The sequence below is a fragment of the Schistocerca nitens genome, chromosome 2, assembly GCF_023898315.1.
Source record: "Schistocerca nitens isolate TAMUIC-IGC-003100 chromosome 2, iqSchNite1.1, whole genome shotgun sequence".
Lineage (NCBI taxonomy): Eukaryota > Metazoa > Arthropoda > Insecta > Orthoptera > Acrididae > Schistocerca > Schistocerca nitens.
Window position 1 is genome coordinate 602,763,453 of NC_064615.1, and position 18,341 is coordinate 602,781,793.

Below are 18,341 nucleotides of genomic sequence, written 5' to 3' on the forward strand. Positions count from 1 at the left end.
GGTAGCGTTCTCGCTTCCCACGCCCGGGTTTCCGGGTTCGATTCCCGGCGGGGTCAGGGATTTTCTCTGCCTCGTGATGGCTGGGTGTTGTGTGCTGTCCTTAGGTTAGTTAGGTTTAAGTAGTTCTAAGTTCTAGGGGACTGATGACCATAGATGTTAAGTCCCATAGTGCTCAGAGCCATTTGCACCATTAGCCATTTTCCCTTTCTGTGCAACAGAAAATTCTCAAGTACGTAGAGTGCAATGAACACATTCATTGCTACCATCATTACAAAGTTTCAAAAATTTGTATTCCTGTTACAGGTTAACATTAAATACACACTTTCTTTTACCCCTCGCTAAACAATGAGACAAAGAAGGAAAAGAAATTAAAAAGATCAAAAACATGTGGAAGTTACTTCACACACGAGTATAACATACACTATGTGATCAAAAATCTCCGGACACCTGGCTGAAAAAGACTTACAAGTTCGTGTTGCCCTCCATCGGTAATGCTGGAATTCAATATGGTGTTGGCCCACCCTTAGCCTTGATGACAGCTTCCACTCTCGCAGGCATACGTTCAATCAGGTGCTGGAAGGTTTCTTGGGGAATGGCAGCCCATTCTTCACGGAGTGCTGCACTGAGGAGAGGTATCGATGTCTATCGCTGAGGCCTGGCACGAAGTCGGTGTTCCAAACCATCCCAAAGGTGTTCTATAGGATTCTGGTCAGGACTCTGTGCAGGCCAGTCCATTACAGGGATGTTATTGTCGTGTAACCACTCCGCCACAGGCCGTGCATCATGAACAGGTGCTCGATCGTGTCGAAAGATGCATTTGCCATCTCCGAATTGCTCTTCAACAGTGGGAAGCAAGAAGGTGTTTAAAACATCAGTGTACGCCTATGCTGCGATATTGCCACGCAAAACAACAAGGGTGCAAGCCCCCTTCATGAAGAACACGACCACACGATAACATCACCGCCTCCAAATTTTACTGTTGGCACTACACACGCTGGCAGATGACATTCACCGTGCATTCGCCATACCCACACCCTGCCATCGGATCGCCACATTATGTATCGTGATTCGTTACTCCACACAACGTTTTTCCACTGTTCAATCGACCAATGTTTACGCTCCTTACACCAAGCGAGGCGTCGTTTGGCATTTACCGGCGCGATGCGTGGCTTATGACCTTGAAATCCAAGTTTTCTCACCTCCTGCCTAACTGTCATAGTACTTGTAGTGGATACTGATGCAGTTTGGAATTCCTGTGTGATGGTCTGGATAGATGTCTGCCTATTACACATTACGACCCTCTTCAACTGTCGGCGGTCTCTGTCAGTCAACAGACGAGGTCGGCCTGTACGCTTTTGTGCTGTCTCTTCACATTTCCACTTCACTATGACATCGGAAACAGTGGACCTAGGAATATTTAGGAGTGTGGAAATCTCGCGTACAGGCATATGACTCAAGTGACACCCAAACACCTGACAACGTTCGAAGTCCGTGAGTTCCGCGGAGCGCCCCATTCTGCTCTCTCATGATGTCTAATGACTTCTGAGGTCGCTGATATGGAATACCTAGCAGTAGGTGGCAGCACAATGCAACTAATATGAAAAACGTATGTTTTTGGGGTGTCCGGATGGTTTTGATCACATAATGTGGACATGTTGCCCTGTTCTGTTGCCAAATGAATAAGTGAAAAGCCAAGACTCTCCACCGATGTCCGTGCCTGCGAAAAGGTCGGCTGTGCGAGGGACGCCAGTAAGAGAATGTTTAAAAACACCATGTTGAACATGAATGTCTAAGATTTAAAAAAATTCTCACCAGTCATAAAATTCTCAAACCCTGGACATTTCTGCAATACTGGACATTACCCCAGACTGCAGTAAAGAACCAGGACTGCCCAGGCTAATACCGTATGGTAAGCATAACTCAATGCAGAATCGTATAGGTACTCGACCTGCATACATACAATCATGTTTCCTCTGTTTCCCGATTTCAGCTGATTTTATATCCTGTAGCCAGTTATTTCGATATGTCTTTTTGATGCTCTTGCAATGATTTAAAGGAGGAACTGCAGTATGATTTTCCTCGGTGAAACAGTTTTTGGAAAATAAATTTAGTATTTCAATATTCCCTCTGACATTGCAATTCTGTCAGAGACAGCAAAGGACTTGGAAGAGCAGTTGAACGGAATGGACAGTGTCTTGAAAGGAGGATATAAGATGAACATCAACAAAAGCAAAACGAGGATAATGGAATGTAGTCGAATTAAGTCGGGTGATGCTGAGGGAATTAGATTAGGAAATGAGACACTTAAAGTAGTAAAGGAGTTTTGCTATTTGGGGAGCAAAATAACTCATGATGCTCGAAGTAGAGAGGATATAAAATGTAGACTGTCAATGGCAAGGAAAGCGTTTCTGAAGAAGAGAAATTTGTTAACATCGAGTATAGATTTAAGTGTCAGGAAGTCGTTTCTGAAAGTATTTGTATGGAGTGTAGCCATGTATGGAAGTGAAACATGGACGATAAATAGTTTGGACAAGAAGAGAATAGAAGCTTTTGAAATGTGGTGCTACAGAAGAATGCTGAAGATTAGATGGGTAGATCACGTAACTAATGAGGAGGTGTTGAATAGAATTGGGGAGAAGAGGAGTTTGTGGCACAACTTGGCAAGAAGAAGGGATCGGTTGGTAGGACATGTTGTGAGGCATCAAGGGATCACAAATTTAGCATTGGAGGGCAGCGTGGAGGGTAAAAATCGTAGAGGGAGACCAAGAGATGAATACACTAAGCAGATTCAGAAGGATGTAGGTTGCAGTAAGTACTGGGAGATGAAGAAGCTTGCACAGGATAGATTAGCATGGAGAGCTGCATCAAACCAGACTCAGGACTGAAGACCCCAACAACAACAACAACAACTCTGTCATCTCCTTTATCGCTGCGCTTGTGGTCACAGAGTGCCTGGACGTATGCTTATATTTGTTTACTAACTATATAGACCAAATGGTCTCAGTATTTTCTTTCAGATCGGTAGATATAATTTTGCATTGAAGTTCACTGAATGCATCACACAAGGCTCTTCTTATGTTTATTTTGGCTTTGTTTCGTTTTTATTTGTCTATGGAACTATCGCTACGTTTAAAAATGATGCAAATGGCTCTGAGCATTATGGGACTCAACAGCTGACATCATCAGTCCCCTAGAACTTAGAACTACTTAAACCTAACTAATCTAAGGACATCACATACATCCATGCCCGAGACAGGATTCGAACCTGCGACCGTAGCGGTCGCGCGGTTCCAGACTGAAGCGCCTAGAACCGCTCGGCCACCACGGATGCCTGCTACGTTTAAAGCTGCAGTGAAGCATTCTTTGCTTTCATAGCAGCTTTCTATAATTGCTGTCGAACCACAATGGGTCTTTCCTATCTTGCACAAATACACGCGATACCAGAGCTGCACCGCGCTGATCCTGTCCTCTTGGCAGCACTGCCAAAGCGGTTCTCCCCTCCCACACCCCTCGGTAACAACTACCTATCTGCGATTTTTTTCTACACAGATTTTGGAAATTTTATAATCTGTAAAGAAAATTTAATAAAAATGATCGTATTTTCGATGGAAAACGCTCAGCATACAAGGCAATAGCATCTTCAACATTTCTCCTACATTCTCCCTAACTCAGGATCATTTGAAATTTTCTTTTGTGGTTATCGACTATTTACACGTCTGTTCTCCAAATGTTAGGTAGGTGTGCAGGCAATAAACACTGCGCAAGTATTGTAATGTTTAGAGCCGCTATCCGTTCTATGTCTGTCTGCACGATGCCTGTGCTCCGGTCGCTGTGTACTGCCTTTTGTGATACGTCGTAGTTCGCCGTATGGCCACTGTGGCGCGTCTAGTACTACCGGTTCGATGTGTCGGAAAAATACAACGTTGCGAATGGGGTTTCTAATTAGAACTTATGAAATGCTAGCCTGTCCTAGCTTGGAGATGGGGTCCCACGTGCCACTGAGTAGTAAGTCGTAAATCATGATTGTGTACCCATTTCTATTCCTCCGATTACAGCACGATCTGTGGGGAAAAAAAGAAAATGCGTTGGACAAAACGTATGTACATTTTGCCATATAATCGTAATCTGCAATAAAAAACGGGTGTTCCAATTGAAGGTTTCAAAGTTGTCCCCCCGCCACACCACCACCACCCCCTCCACCACCACTGATGCACGGGATAGGATAGAGGGTCGGGTGTGGCATCGTTGGATGTCTTCCTCCAAGATATACAAATTGGTTTTATACTTTTTTTGTCTTTTGATCCAATGTGTAGTTTTCGAGATATTTCAGGGTCTTCAGTCAAAATCAACACCCTGTGTAATACATGCATCTGTACCACAGTTCATTCTGGCCTTTTGTCCAAATTCTCCACAAATAATGCAGATTTCAACATTTTCATAAAAAATATTGAAGACTAGACGGTGGTCTGAGGTACTCTGATGAACACTCGCCAGTCGATATGCAGCAAGAGAAGTCACACTGCGTTCAGAGTAAAGACACTTCGACTATCAAAATTTTATCAGTAAATTGCCAAGTATTCGTAACAAGGTCCCGAATTTACTTCCCTCCAGGAAAGCTCTCGCGCTCAAATTATTCTTGGGACCGAAAGCCGGCTAACACCCGAAGTGGAAAACTGTGAGATATTTAGCGACTCGTGGTACGTACATTGGATAGACAGTTTGGAGGCCATAGCACGGGGTGTGTTCATTGCAGTCGACAAAAATATTGTCTTTATTGAGGTCGAATTGACGTATGACGTTGAAATTATCTGGACGTGTGTAACTGGTCTAGGTGAATCCAAGTTAATTGTTGGATTTTTTTACCGGTACCCGATTCTGCTGTGACAGTTCTAGAATCATTCAAAGAAAGTCTACGGTCAATGACGAGCAAATACGCAGATCATGCAGTACCCGTTGGACGCGACTTTAACCTACCGAATATAGTCTGGGATGTCTGTGGATTCATTGCGGGGGGTACTGACAGACAATCGTTCAAAAGACTTTTGAACGCTTTTTCTGTAAACTATCTTGAGCAGCTAGCTCGCCAGCCCACACGCAGTGAAAATATCTTAGACCTTGTAGCTACAAATAGGCCGGATCTTATGTCAATGTCAGTATAGAAACAGGGATTAGCGACCATGATGTCACTAAAGCAACTATGGTTACCAAAGTTAATAAATCAGTCAAGAAGACTATGAGAGTGTTTCTGCTAGATAGAGCAGATAAGCAGTTGTTAGCATCTCACTTGGTTCAAGTAAGATTGACGTAGAGGACTTATGAGCAAAGTTCAAGCAGACTTTAACTCGTGATCTGGAGAATTATGTGCCTAGTAAATGGATTAAGGACGGAAAAGATCCGCCATGGTTTAGTAACGAGATTCAGAAAATACTGAGAAAGCAGAGGCTGTTGCACTCTCGGTTCAAGTGAGAACACGCAAATGACGACAAGCAACGGTTGGTAGAGATATGTGCGTCTGTGAAGAGATCTATGCGTGAAGCGTTCAACAACTATCACCGTCATACCTTAGCAACAGATCTGGCAGAGAAGATGGCAAAATTCTGGTCCTATGTAAAACCGCTAAGTGGGTCTATCGCTTCTATTCAGTCACTTGCTGACCAGTCTGGTGTGACAGTTGAAGATAGCACAACGAAAGCCGAAGTCTTAAGTTCCACGTTCAACGAATCGTTTGTCCACGGCACAAACAAGAGGTCGTTCGACTACCGAACAGATTTCCATATGGACGACATAGTAATAAGCATCCCTGACGTAAAGAAATAATTTGAGGAGGAAAACAAATGTCACAAGGCCCGGGTGGAATCCCAGTTCTGTTTTTCAAAGAGTATTCTATGGCATTGGCCCTTTACTTAGCTTGCATTTATCGTGAATTTCTTTTCTTTCGCTTACGCCATAGCCCCGCAACGATCGCAGGGTCGGCATGGTTACAACGGATTTGGCAGTGTTAGTGTTAGAGATGGCCGGATGCCCTTCCTGCTGCCACCCCGAACCCTCCAGGATGGAATCATTGTACCCGAACTGTCTGCGTCTAGTGTGCATCCTGAGATAGTGCGAATGTGTTTCAAATGTCTGCGATACATTTAACTGAGGCGGAACGTGGAGATCAGCCCGGTATTCACCTAGTGGGATGTGGAAAACCGCCTGAAAACCACATCCAGGCTGGCCGGCACACCGGCCCTCGTCGTTAATCCGCCGGGCGGATTTGATCCGGGGCCTGCGCGCCTACCCAAGTCGAGGAAGCAGCGCGTTAGCGCGCTCGGCTACCCTGGCGGGTTTATCGTGAATTTCTCGCCCATTGCACAGTCCCAGGCGACTGAAAAAAGTGCAGGAGACGCCTGTGTGTAAGAAAGAAAAAAGAACGGACCCGCAACTACAGACCAATATCCCTAACTTTGGTATGCTGCGGAATCCTTGAACATTCTCAATTCGAATATAATAAATTTTCTTGAGACTGAGAAGCTTATGTCCACGAATCAGCATGGTTTTAGAAAGCATTGCTCCTGCAAAACTCAGCTTCCCCTTTTCTCATATGATAAACCGCAAACTAAGGATCAAGGGCAACAGGCAGGTTCTTTATTTCTAGATTTCCGCAAAGCATTTAACATGTTGCCTCATTATGGGTTGTTAACGAAGCTAGAAACATATGGAGTAAGTTCACAGATATCTGAGTGGCTCTAGTACTTCTTAAACAATAGAACCCAGTATGTTGTCCTCAATGTCAAATGTTCATCAGAGATGAGGGTATCGTCAGGAATGCCTCAGGGACCACTGTTTTTCTCTACATACATAAATGATGTGGTGGATGGTGTGGGCAACAATCTGCGGTTGTTTCCTTATGATGCTGTGGTGTACGATAAGGTGTCGAAGTTGAATGACTGTAGGAAGATACAAGGTGACTTAGACAAAATTTCTGGATGGTGTGGTGAATGGCAGCTAGCTCTGAAGGTGGGGAACTGTAAATTAATGCGGATAAGTAGGAAAAAAGACCTGTAATGTTCGGATACAGGATTAGTAGTGTACTGCTTAACACAGTCACATCGTTTAAAAATGCACAGCAATATGAAATGGAACGAGCGTGTGAGGACTGCAGTAGGGAAAGCGAATGGCCAACTTCGGTTTACTGGGAGAATTTTAGGAAAGTGTGGTTCATCTGTAAAGGAGATGGAATATAGAACGTTGGTGCTACCTATTCCTGAATACTGCGCGAGTGTTTGGGATCCATACCAGATCGGATTGAACGAGGACATCGACACAATTCAGAGGAAAGCTACCTGATTTGTTACCGGTAGATCTGAACGAAACGTAAGTGTTACGGAGATGCTTCGGGAACTCAAATGAGGAAGCCTTGAGGGAAGGTAAAACGACCTTTTCGAAGAACACTATTGAGAAAATTTAGAGAACCGGCATTTGAAACTGACTGCTGAATGAGTCTACTGCCGCCGACATACATTGAGCGTAAGAAGCACGAAGATAAGATACGAGAAATTAGGGCTCATAGGGAAGTACATAGATAATCGTTTTTCCCTCGCTCTATTTGTGAATGGAACAGGAAAGGAAATGACTAGTAGTGGTACAGGGCACCCTCCGCCATGCACCGTGCGGTGGCTTGCAGAGTATCTATGTAGATGTAGATGTAAATCCTGATAATCAGAACAAATTTCTTTTATTTCCGCCACTGATTACAAAAATTTTGGTTCTTAGACTACCGGTTTTGCTCAGCAAATACCATCAACATATTGGGAGAAAAACTTTGGAAATTAAATACAATAGCAGACAGTTTGCATCCTGAAAACAAAACAGAACACTGATGGCACTGATGCAACCACTTTAAATCATGTTGTGGAACTGTTTCCGAGACCAGTAACAATAATGCAGCGGTGTGACTAAAAGTCGTCACATCCCTATTCCACTGGTGGCAAAGATGAATAGTGACTGGTACTGAGATTATCAACCCATAATGAGAGTGATGATTAAATTTACTTCTCTATTCGACTTTCCACTTCACAATAATATCGTTAACACTGAACCAAGGAACATTTAAGCTCTCACAGAAAGTCCAAATTGAAAGCTAGTGCCACCATACCTTGTTTGAACCCCTTCAATTCTCTTCGTAATCTTGATTATGCTCTTTCCCACCCTGAAGGTGATAAGTGTTGCTGCATTTATAAATCCATGTGTAACGTGAGACTGCATAATCGTGTGGTATGAGATGAACACACAACTCACACACACACACACACACACACACACACACACACACACACACACACACATACAGATCAATCAATCAATCTCTTTATTCATCTGTTAACTGTATACATTGTATGAATGTAGTCAATTACAATATAGTTTCTTATCTTTAATTTGTTTCAAAAACTTGTATAATAAATACAAATGTTTTATGTCAGTATATACAAATAATATTACTTTTCGATATTCAGATATTCTTCAATGTTATAAAAGCTATCTGTTAGTAAAAATTGTTTAAGATCTACCTTGGATTTATGAAATTTTATAATTTTCTTTATTTGAGAGGGCTATTCACTAAAAAGTATTTTGGACTGGTAGTTTACACTTTTTTGGTAGAGTGCTCCTTTGTGGATGTCTCTGTGAAAATCATCCCTGTTCCTTGTTTCATGGTTATGAACCTGATTATTTAATGTTGAAAATTCCTGGTGAGTTTTCAGAAATCATACACATTCATAGATGTATAAGCTAGGAATAGTCATTATTTTAAATTCTTTAAATGTTTCCCTGCATGACAATCTGCAGGGAACCCCTTTCATTATTCTAATAGCCCTTTTTTGAAGTTTGAAAGCTTGTTTTGCCATACCTGTATTTCCCCAGAAGATCACACCATATCTAAGGAAACTCTTCACGTAAGCATAATAGGCACACAGCAATGATTCATGTTGCAACATTCCCAAAGCATTCTTAGCACATAGCATTTACTTAATTTTTTACGCAAAACCTATAGATGCTTTTCCCATCTCATGTGCTCATCCACCCATATACCGAGGAATTTTGTGTATGGAGCTTGTGCAATAACATAGTTTGCTAACTCAGCTTGTACTCTTCTTCTAGCTTTACTTTTAATATTACTGAAATTCATCAATACCATTTTATCCTTATTTATGATCAAAGCAGTATAGCTAAACCATTTTCTTGTCTCATTTATTGTCCTAGAGACACTCTGCTGTAGATTATCCTCAGCGTATCCTTTTATAAAAATGCTAGTGTCATCAGCGAACATCACTGTTTCTGCAACTGTCAGATGGTTTAGCCAATCGTTTATGTACATAAAGAACAACAGAGGGCCTAACTCAGAACCCTGGGGCACTCAATAGCTATATTTTTTTTAATCTGATGGATACTCTTTGCCTTCATGACATATTTGTACTGTCTGTTGTCTATCAGAGAGATAGGACTTGAACCATTTGAAGGCAAGTCCCCGGACCCCATAAAATTCTATTTTCATAAGCAATAAGTCATGGATGATTAAATCAAATGCTTTAGATAAATCTAAGAATATCCCACAGCTTAATTTGTTCTTGTCCAAGGCATTTAGAAACATTTTCATGAATTGGAAGACTGCCATTTCTCTGGATCTGTTCTTTCTAAACCCATTTTGAGCATTAGTCAGTATTTTATTTTTATTCAGGAAGCCAGCTAGCCTTTCATACATTACTCTTTTCATTACTTTAGAGAAACTTGACAATAATGACACTGGCCTATAATTATTTATGTCAGCTGTGATATTCTTTTTGTGAATTGCCTTTATTATGGAGAGTTTTAGTTTTGATGGGAACAACCCTGTCCTGAAAGAAGAATTAATAATGTCAGTTAGGTGAGTATCTATACTGGTAGAACTATGTTTGATTACCTTGTCTGGAATTCTGTCAATACCACAAGACATTTTATTTTTTAGTTTATTAATAGTATTTGCAACTTCACATTCTGTTGCTGGTTACAGAAACTTTGTCTTTTCACAAGTTGGTACTTTTTGTTGTTTGAATTGCACAGACTTTTAATTACGTTTGGTGCTATCTTCACATAATGTTCATTGAATATATTGGCTACCTGTTGAGCATCTTCTATAACTTTGCCCTCACTTTTAATTTTGACATTATGGGTCTTGGTTTTACATCTTCCTATGCTATTGACGAGCCAAAAACCTTCTTAATAGCATACTGTCACACCTATAGAAAGTAATACATCAGCAATTATGCAGGGAATACATTCGATAAGTCCTTGGTAGGTTTCCAGAGGTATGCAGCACCATGTGTCAATACACTTATTATGCAGTTTGTAATGGTCGCCTAGTCGTTGATATTGCTAATTACTATAATCGCACTATTTCACTCCAATTTACGGAGCTTGTTAGCACTTGATGTTAGGTTGGCGCCATTAAAATGCATTGTAGTAATCGCTGCTGCTTGCTGGATCGCTGCTATGTCTCGATGCTGATGCTGGCTCTAAATCTGGTTTCAAATGGACAAATGTCAATGTTTACTTTAACATATGGATAACCTAGCTCAACATCTTTGTCTATTTCAGTATTTTCAAACAATAGATCATTTTCAATTTCTTTAGTTCCTAAGTCTAATCCCTCTTTCCTACACTTAGACACATCCCTCTCTGTTTGCAAGGCATTGACATTTAAATATAAACCTTTGTTTTGATCTGTTCCTCTTAACACTGTGTTGCCACTAAACAAACTACTGTTTTCACCCCATTTTTTATGAAATCCACTACAGATTCTTGTCCACCATGTAGGATACCAGGTTGCACTTACCTTTGCTAATTCTTTCCAAAAGGCATCTTTGTTTCTACAGTTTCCATAGTTGTTCCACAAAAGTCTAAAAACTTTTCCCCTTTTTCTTGAAAACACACATTTACATTCCATCCCTTTATATTTTCTTTAGTATTATTATTATTACCATTCTCATAGATTAGTGTTTCATAGTTCCCAATAGGCAATAGCTTGTCCTCAGATACACATTCCCTAGTCTGCATTTCACTCAAATTAACCTCATTATTATCCATGTTTGTCACATCAATTATCTTTACCACATAATCACTTTTCAATTCTACAAATACTTTTATTTCTTCCTCCACACTCTCATCAATATCATCACTTGATTTAGGATCATTATTTAAATGTCCCTCTATTACTTCTTCCTCCTTCTCCACAACAACCCCATCTTCAGTTTCCCCCCTATGTATCTGAATCTCAGCAACTTTGACTCCATTAAACACTTTGTCATCCCCCTTCTTGTCAAATAAACCCCCCAAAATAGATTCTATTTGTGGTGTGTCTGACTTGTTATTAACACCAGTATCTTTTTCAGCCCAACTATGGAACTCTGCAATACCTTCAACTTCTGCACTTTCACTAACTACCTGTGCTTGAACACTGTTTTTATTAACTGTATCACTTTTACTCATAGTATCCCAAAACCTTTTATTAAATTCTAATTTATTCATTCTAACAACATCAGTATTTTCATGGTACTTACTCTTTACATTGTATCCTCTCCTTTTTCCAGTTTCGATTATGTGTTTTCCTGTCATAATATTGTCTAGCCCCAAAACTACGGACATCTAGTGGGACTGTCCACCGTTTCCTGGCTGGTTCCCTCGGTGTGTCCGTTTGTAGTTGTCGTTTTGTTCACTAGTTTCAACAAACCCCCTTCTATCTTGTTCTCTTCCCCAATACCTATTTCTATCATTCCTGTTATATCTCCTCCATCCTACCTCCTGTGTATTGTTTCTGAAATCATTTTCATATCTCCTCTCTCCCCTATTTGGAGCATTATTTCCAGAATTTTCAAAGTCTCTCCTCCCATAATAATCTCTATTTACATTCCTGTTCCACCCCCCCACCCCCCCACCCCCCCATACTGGTTGTTGCCAGAGCCAAAACTTTGGTTCTTTTCTCTTTCCAAGGCCCTATCTAATCTATCTACAAATTTCAGGAACTCTTCCACTGAATCGTCTGGTCCATGGACCAATTCCCATTGCAGTCTCTCTGGTAACCTTCTTTTTAAAACATCAATTTGTGTCATAATATCAAAATAGTTATTCAAATGAGCAAGTTTTTTCAATTGATCTCTGCAAAATTTTTGCATTCCCCCTACTTTCCCTCTATACACTGGTCCATTTAGAAATTCTGACTTTAATCTGGCTTGTATGGACTGTGACCAAAATTTACAAATAAATTTAGCTTCAAACTCTTCAAAAGTATTCCAAGAATCATTATTCTCATTTTCCCAGGATAGGGCCTCCCCTTCCAGAAACCGTTTTACTAACTTAATTTTTATGTTATCTGACATTCCTACAACAAACATATCCTTACATTGGTGAATAAAGTCAATAGGTTGCAGATTTTCACCAGGAAAGCATTTCACTTGGATGTGCCCATACATTGTATTTTGATTGTAAATCGTTTGTTTGGTCATCAATGCGTCCTCCAATTGTGTATATTTTCTACTTTTGTAGCTACATTAGTGGTATACAGGTTGTATTCTTGTTTAAGGTTTTCTGATGTTTTGTCTATTCTCTGATCTAATCTTTCAACTTCAGTATCTACTCTGTTGTAGATGACAGCAATGCTGTCTGTGTTAGCTTGTATGTTTTCATTTAAGCTTTCAACTTTAACTTGAAATTCTTTTCTGAAGTGTATCAACTGCTCTCTAGTGTCCTTACTGAGGGTAGTTTTAATTTCCTCACACTTCTCATTGAGATGAGTACTTAATAGATCAAAATTCAATCTTAACTTATCCACTCTATCTGTGTTTTCTTTAAGTTTCAAACTTACTTGTTCACTCGATTGTTTAAGTTGCGAGCTTATTTGAGTTGCAAACTCTGCTAGCCACTCTGTTAAGTTTAATTGTTCACCATCCTCTGGTGCAATTTTTGCATTTCCTACGATTTCATCACTCTCAGGTAGAGACATGTTAACTATTAATTTTTTTTTAATGGCAACAACAACAAAATACCTTGCTTTATGTAGCTATGCTATGATGTGATCGGTGTTCTTGTTGGCTTTCTTCACTTCTATTCGGTTTCATCGAAGCTGAAGTCTTGATTGATGAATTCAATTGACATAATCCAGACGTTAATCTTCCAAGCGGTGTGATGATAGTTTTTCGTAGTCGCACATACACACGTTTTTTTTTATTTTTGTTTTCTTTTCACTTTGACATATTTTCACTGTTGCCACACTGCACAAATAAACTTTTTTGGAGTGCTAAGCACTTACGAAATTTATCGCTGCACTATTGTCATCGATGCAATTAAAGATCCCGGACGAGCCCCCACTTTTGTAATGGTTGCCTAGTCGTAGGTAATGCTAATTACTATAATCGCACTATTTCACTCCAATTTACGGAGCTTGTTAGCACTTGATGTTAGGTTGGCGCCATTAAAATGCATTGTAGTAATCGCTGCTGCTTGCTGGATCGCTGCTGTGTCTCGATGCTGATGCTGGCTCTAAATCTGGTTGTCTAGGGTTAAAAACATGAGGTCCCATGTTTTTTATGTGCTGTTGATGATAAAGAACGAGCGAAACCAACAAATAAGTGAACATCAAATATTTATTACTCTGGTGGCCATCTTAATTCCACTGTCCACCAAAGACCATGACACAACACAAAGTAGTACTTCCTGTACATGTTCTTTGCATTGTTTATCCACCTCAAACAATAACACACAAACACACTTTACCAAAGCGACATTCCGACTGCGCCCCGACCATTCTTGCTGCTTGTATTTATAACATTGTCAAAGAACTACTAAACAGAGATATAGTTTATAAGTCACATGTACATCTGTTATCATAATTTGTGCAGAAAAGTTATTAATTTGCATCGAGTGACATAATTTAACATGTTATTAAAAGGACAGACAGAGTTGTTGACTTGCCAGAATAATTCTTTGTTACAAAAAGGCCGTTTTATAGAAGTTTGTCAACTGACTTCTCTAATTTGCATAAATAAGTAAATAACATGAATTATTAAGAATTACATTGGTTTTCGTCTAAAATAGGATTGATTACTTGAATACTGAGTGAAAACGCTCCTAGTGAACAAATAGGTTTCACTAGGTGATTTTTATTTAAGGAGATCCAAAATACCTAAGTTGGCCACTATTTTTCGTACTTCATATTAATTATTTAAGATGAACTTAGTGTTTTTACATGATGACATTTGCTGTATCAGTGGTCAAGTGATATTAACTTTTGTGTGGGTCAGTTATTGAGTACAATTTAATGGGTTGACTGTTTATGGAGACATGTTATGCAATCATTGTTAAAATACACAATAACTTTTCTATAATCATAAATACTCGTTAAACTGGTTGAATTTGGAGAGTATCGCATACTTCGGTAAAGTAAAGCCTTTAATATGTTCCGTTACAAGTTCCCATAAATTATGGGTTTTTTATTTGTGAGCCTGAAGCTGGCACCCAATAGCATCCCAGAAGTGTTCTGTTGGGTTTAGAACAGGATAATTTTGTGGCCTAGACATCAATGTGATTTCTATGGTGAGCTCCCAAAATGACTACAGCATGATTCTGGCCTTGTTATTGTCACCTAGCTGGAAAATGCTATCACCTCAGTAAAGATATCAAGCATGAAGTGACGCAGGCAGTACACAATAATATTCAGATAGTTATACCTCTCGTGGTGCCCTGAATTACTGCTACAAGTCCCATGGCAACCCTGGTGATTGTCTCTCATAACATAGCACTAACCCTACACGCCTGTGTCTGTGAAACAATGTTTCAAGCATCTGTTTTCTGGATGACAGTGCTCCTAGATGCGATCATTGAACTTGTGTAACATTAAATGTTATTTATCCAACTAGGACACATGTTTCAATTGATCCATAGTCTAATCATGATAATCACACGCGTAGCACAATCATAATTGATGAAGTTATTGGGTCAATATAGGAATATGTAAGGTTTGTCTGCTGCAGGGCACAACGTTCGACAATTTTCACTGAACAGTGTACTCTGAAACACTTGTGTCTGCACCAGCATTGTACTCAGTCATTAGATCTGTTGCAGATCGCCATACATCCTGCTTTACAGAGCAAGGAAGCATCTGACCTTCACAATCAGTGACAAGTTGTGAACACAAAGACGATCTCATCAACTTGTTGCTTCACTATCCCTCAACCATTTCCATATATGCTCATGGCAGTAGCATACAAACAGATAGCCAGCTCCACCATTTCCAAGATGCTCATTTCCAGACAATGGACTTACAAATAGTCACTTATGTCAGTGGAATTCGCAATTTGTGGCCCATGTCATCATTGGAAAGTTTCTCCATCCATCTCTGGTCTACTTACTGTTTCCCCCCAGTTCCCTGAACCGGCCTCTGAGTATGTTTTTGAGTTCACACCACAAATAATTCATATAAAATACTTTAGGGCTCATAAAACTTTAGCTTGGCTTTATGAGCTACCCAAGAAAAATTTATTCTGCATAACGTTATGGACTGAAAGTAAGCAAATAACGCTAGCTTTTTTATTTTTGTAATGCCTGTGACTGGAAATATACATGTTGCATATTTTTTTACATGTTTCAGCGATTCTGTAGTGTGATCCTCTAAGATCAATCTGTTATGAAATTCTAATCCCAAGAGTGTAACATTGTCAACTCCTTCTATCTGCTTGTTGTCAAAGGTTAGACATGTACTGGGAGGAAACGTCTTACAATTGCTGAACTGCCTATAGTGTGTTGTTATTAAGTATACTACGAAATAATTGACTAGGAACTGTTTTTGATGTTCATGGAAATTTCAATAATCAATATTTCTAAAACTATACTTGATTTTTGATTAATTACAAAGTTAGTATCATCCGCAAACAAAACAAACTTAACATCTAGTGATGTTACTGATGAAAAGTCAGTAACATACACACAGAAAAAGTAAGGGGTCTAAGTTGGAGCCCTATGGGGCACCACAAGTAATTAATTCCCAGTTGGGTGATAACTGATAGCTTCAAACAGGGCTATCTCCTATTGATACCCTTTGTTTCCTATTCAAGAGACACAAATTGAAACATTCTGCGACACTTGCTGTTACACCATAATATCCTAGTGATATTGCATAGTAGAACATCTTTGACAGCTCACGGAATCCGCTAGTAGTCTAAAATTTATTGTTTAATGAATTAAGTATATTTTTATTGTATTTGTGTGTAACCATCTCAACATCAGCACCCTTTAGAAATATGAACTGTGGCTTTGAAAAAATATTAATGGGTTTTGCAGTTAGACAATTAAGAAGCCACTCATACATTGCCTCTTCTAAAACTTTCAAGAATGCTAGCAAAAGTGGTATTGGATGGAAGTTTGATGCTTTTTGTTTATCTACCTTCTTATACAGAGGCTTAATTTAAATTTTTACCAATCAGGAAAGGTTCCAGTGATAAACAATTTGTTACACACATAACTAAATGTCTTACTAAACTCGGAGGAATGCTCTTGAAATAAGAAATATAACTAACACAAGTTAAAAGATCAGTAGAGGAAGATCATGGGACAAGTCACTCACACATATTCTTGTCTTGGCAATCTAGTTGCAGCACCAGAATGTTTCTTTCATTCCCAACCTAAAAGCCTGCCAATTTGATGTGTTACTTAATACTATCACTTTCCCTTTCTAGGAGATTCTGTCAACAAATTCATCAATGAAAACTGGAGAGATGTGATGCAAGAAATCCGTGCTCCCATTGAGGAGACAATCATACAAGTTGTGAAGAGAATCCTAACCAGCTTTGCCAATGTCGTACCCTATGATGAAATCCTGCTCCCAAAATAATGAAATATGAAGAAAACAGCACCTGTATATCACTGTGTATCACAGTCAATAAAACTATTGTCATGTTTAAGCAATATTTTTTTTCATTGTTACAGGAATGCTTTCCCCCAGCACATCAAGTAACCATTCATCACAATCTAAAACAATTAAATCCTTTTGTTCTGAAATCTGGGCTTGATATCACTAACTGGCTTTGTTTATATAACGAAAGAAGTAAAAACAACAAGACATTGTACAGTTGAGGAATGTATTGTTAATAGAACATAAACAAGAGTGAAAATGTTGCCAAACCTTCAGATACTCTCCTTTTTCAGAGCTAACTAGCACACAATACTTTTTTTCTTCAGAGATAGCTACTACAGAAGCGGCTTTCCCTATTTATAATCTCTGAAGGACATTGTCTGGAAGCTTATCAATGTTTTCCCTCTTATCTCATACCAACAGCTACTCAGTGTGACAACTGCATGATGAGTTTTTACCTCTACTCCTTTCACTATTTATATTCTGTCAAGGACTTTGCATTACCAGGTTTATTTAAAAAGATAGGCAAGTTATGGAGAAAAGACAATGATCACATCCAATCATTTTCTGTGGTCGTTAAAATATTTCCTTGTGGGACCACAGAAACATATGGTAGTTGTACCATCAAAATATTAACATACAAAGAAATTGATCATGAAACTGAATATTTTAAGGTTAGTCACGATGTAAATACCATAACTGCCCTGTCAATGTTATTTCCAACATAATGGGTAAGATCAGAGAGAATCTGTGTTTGTAGCAGTAGTGAATAGTAGCTGGATATTATAATCAGAAAATCATAAGTGTTTCCCTTAGGTCAACACAAAGTAGCAGACTAATTTGCAGTCTTGTTTAAGCTTGGAATAAATTATGTACAGTACGGTAAATTCATTTAATCAATAAAATACGTCACCTATCTTTAATAACTGATATTTGATGACATACATTTTCAACTTGTTCTCTCTTGATGGAACATGTTTGATTATTCATGTCTGTATACATGACTTAGAGTTTTGTTGCACAAGAGCCATCCAGAAGCTAAAGAACATTTGCAAATACAGTCCACAAATTTGGCTTGTGGCACCTGCTTCATGGTGTGTAGTGTTGAGTGAGATGCAGACAGCTGCAGCATGCAGTTGTAAGTTGGACCTCATGACGCGATAACTGCAGAGATATCTGTGACTATGGCTTGCAAATCCCCTGACTGTGAGGTGCCAGGTTTATTCGTTTTCTATAGGCATAAAGTTGGACTATCTGACATTCACCACTGTCTTGTTACCATTTAAGTCAAAGCTGTAATGAATGCAGCCAGTGTCCAGAAGTGGTGCATAATGTTTAAGAATGGAAGAAAAGATGTTCATGACAAAGAGAGATCAGGGGCACCCTCCATCATCAGAGATGAGCTGAAACAAAATTTGGATCACTA

General features: G+C 39.4%; 1 protein-coding gene across 1 annotated transcript in view; it reads left to right on the plus strand.

Annotated features, from left to right (window-relative positions):
- The window catches only part of LOC126235188 (protein takeout-like), a 103,436-nt gene extending 86,512 nt beyond the window's left edge, over nucleotides 1–16,924 (plus strand). The window contains exon 6 of the mRNA XM_049943918.1: nucleotides 16,740–16,924. Within this exon, the coding sequence (XP_049799875.1) occupies nucleotides 16,740–16,894 (155 nt within the window). The 3' untranslated portion in view covers nucleotides 16,895–16,924. The remainder of the gene's footprint in view (nucleotides 1–16,739) is intronic.
- The last annotated feature ends 1,417 nt before the right edge of the window (nucleotides 16,925–18,341 follow it).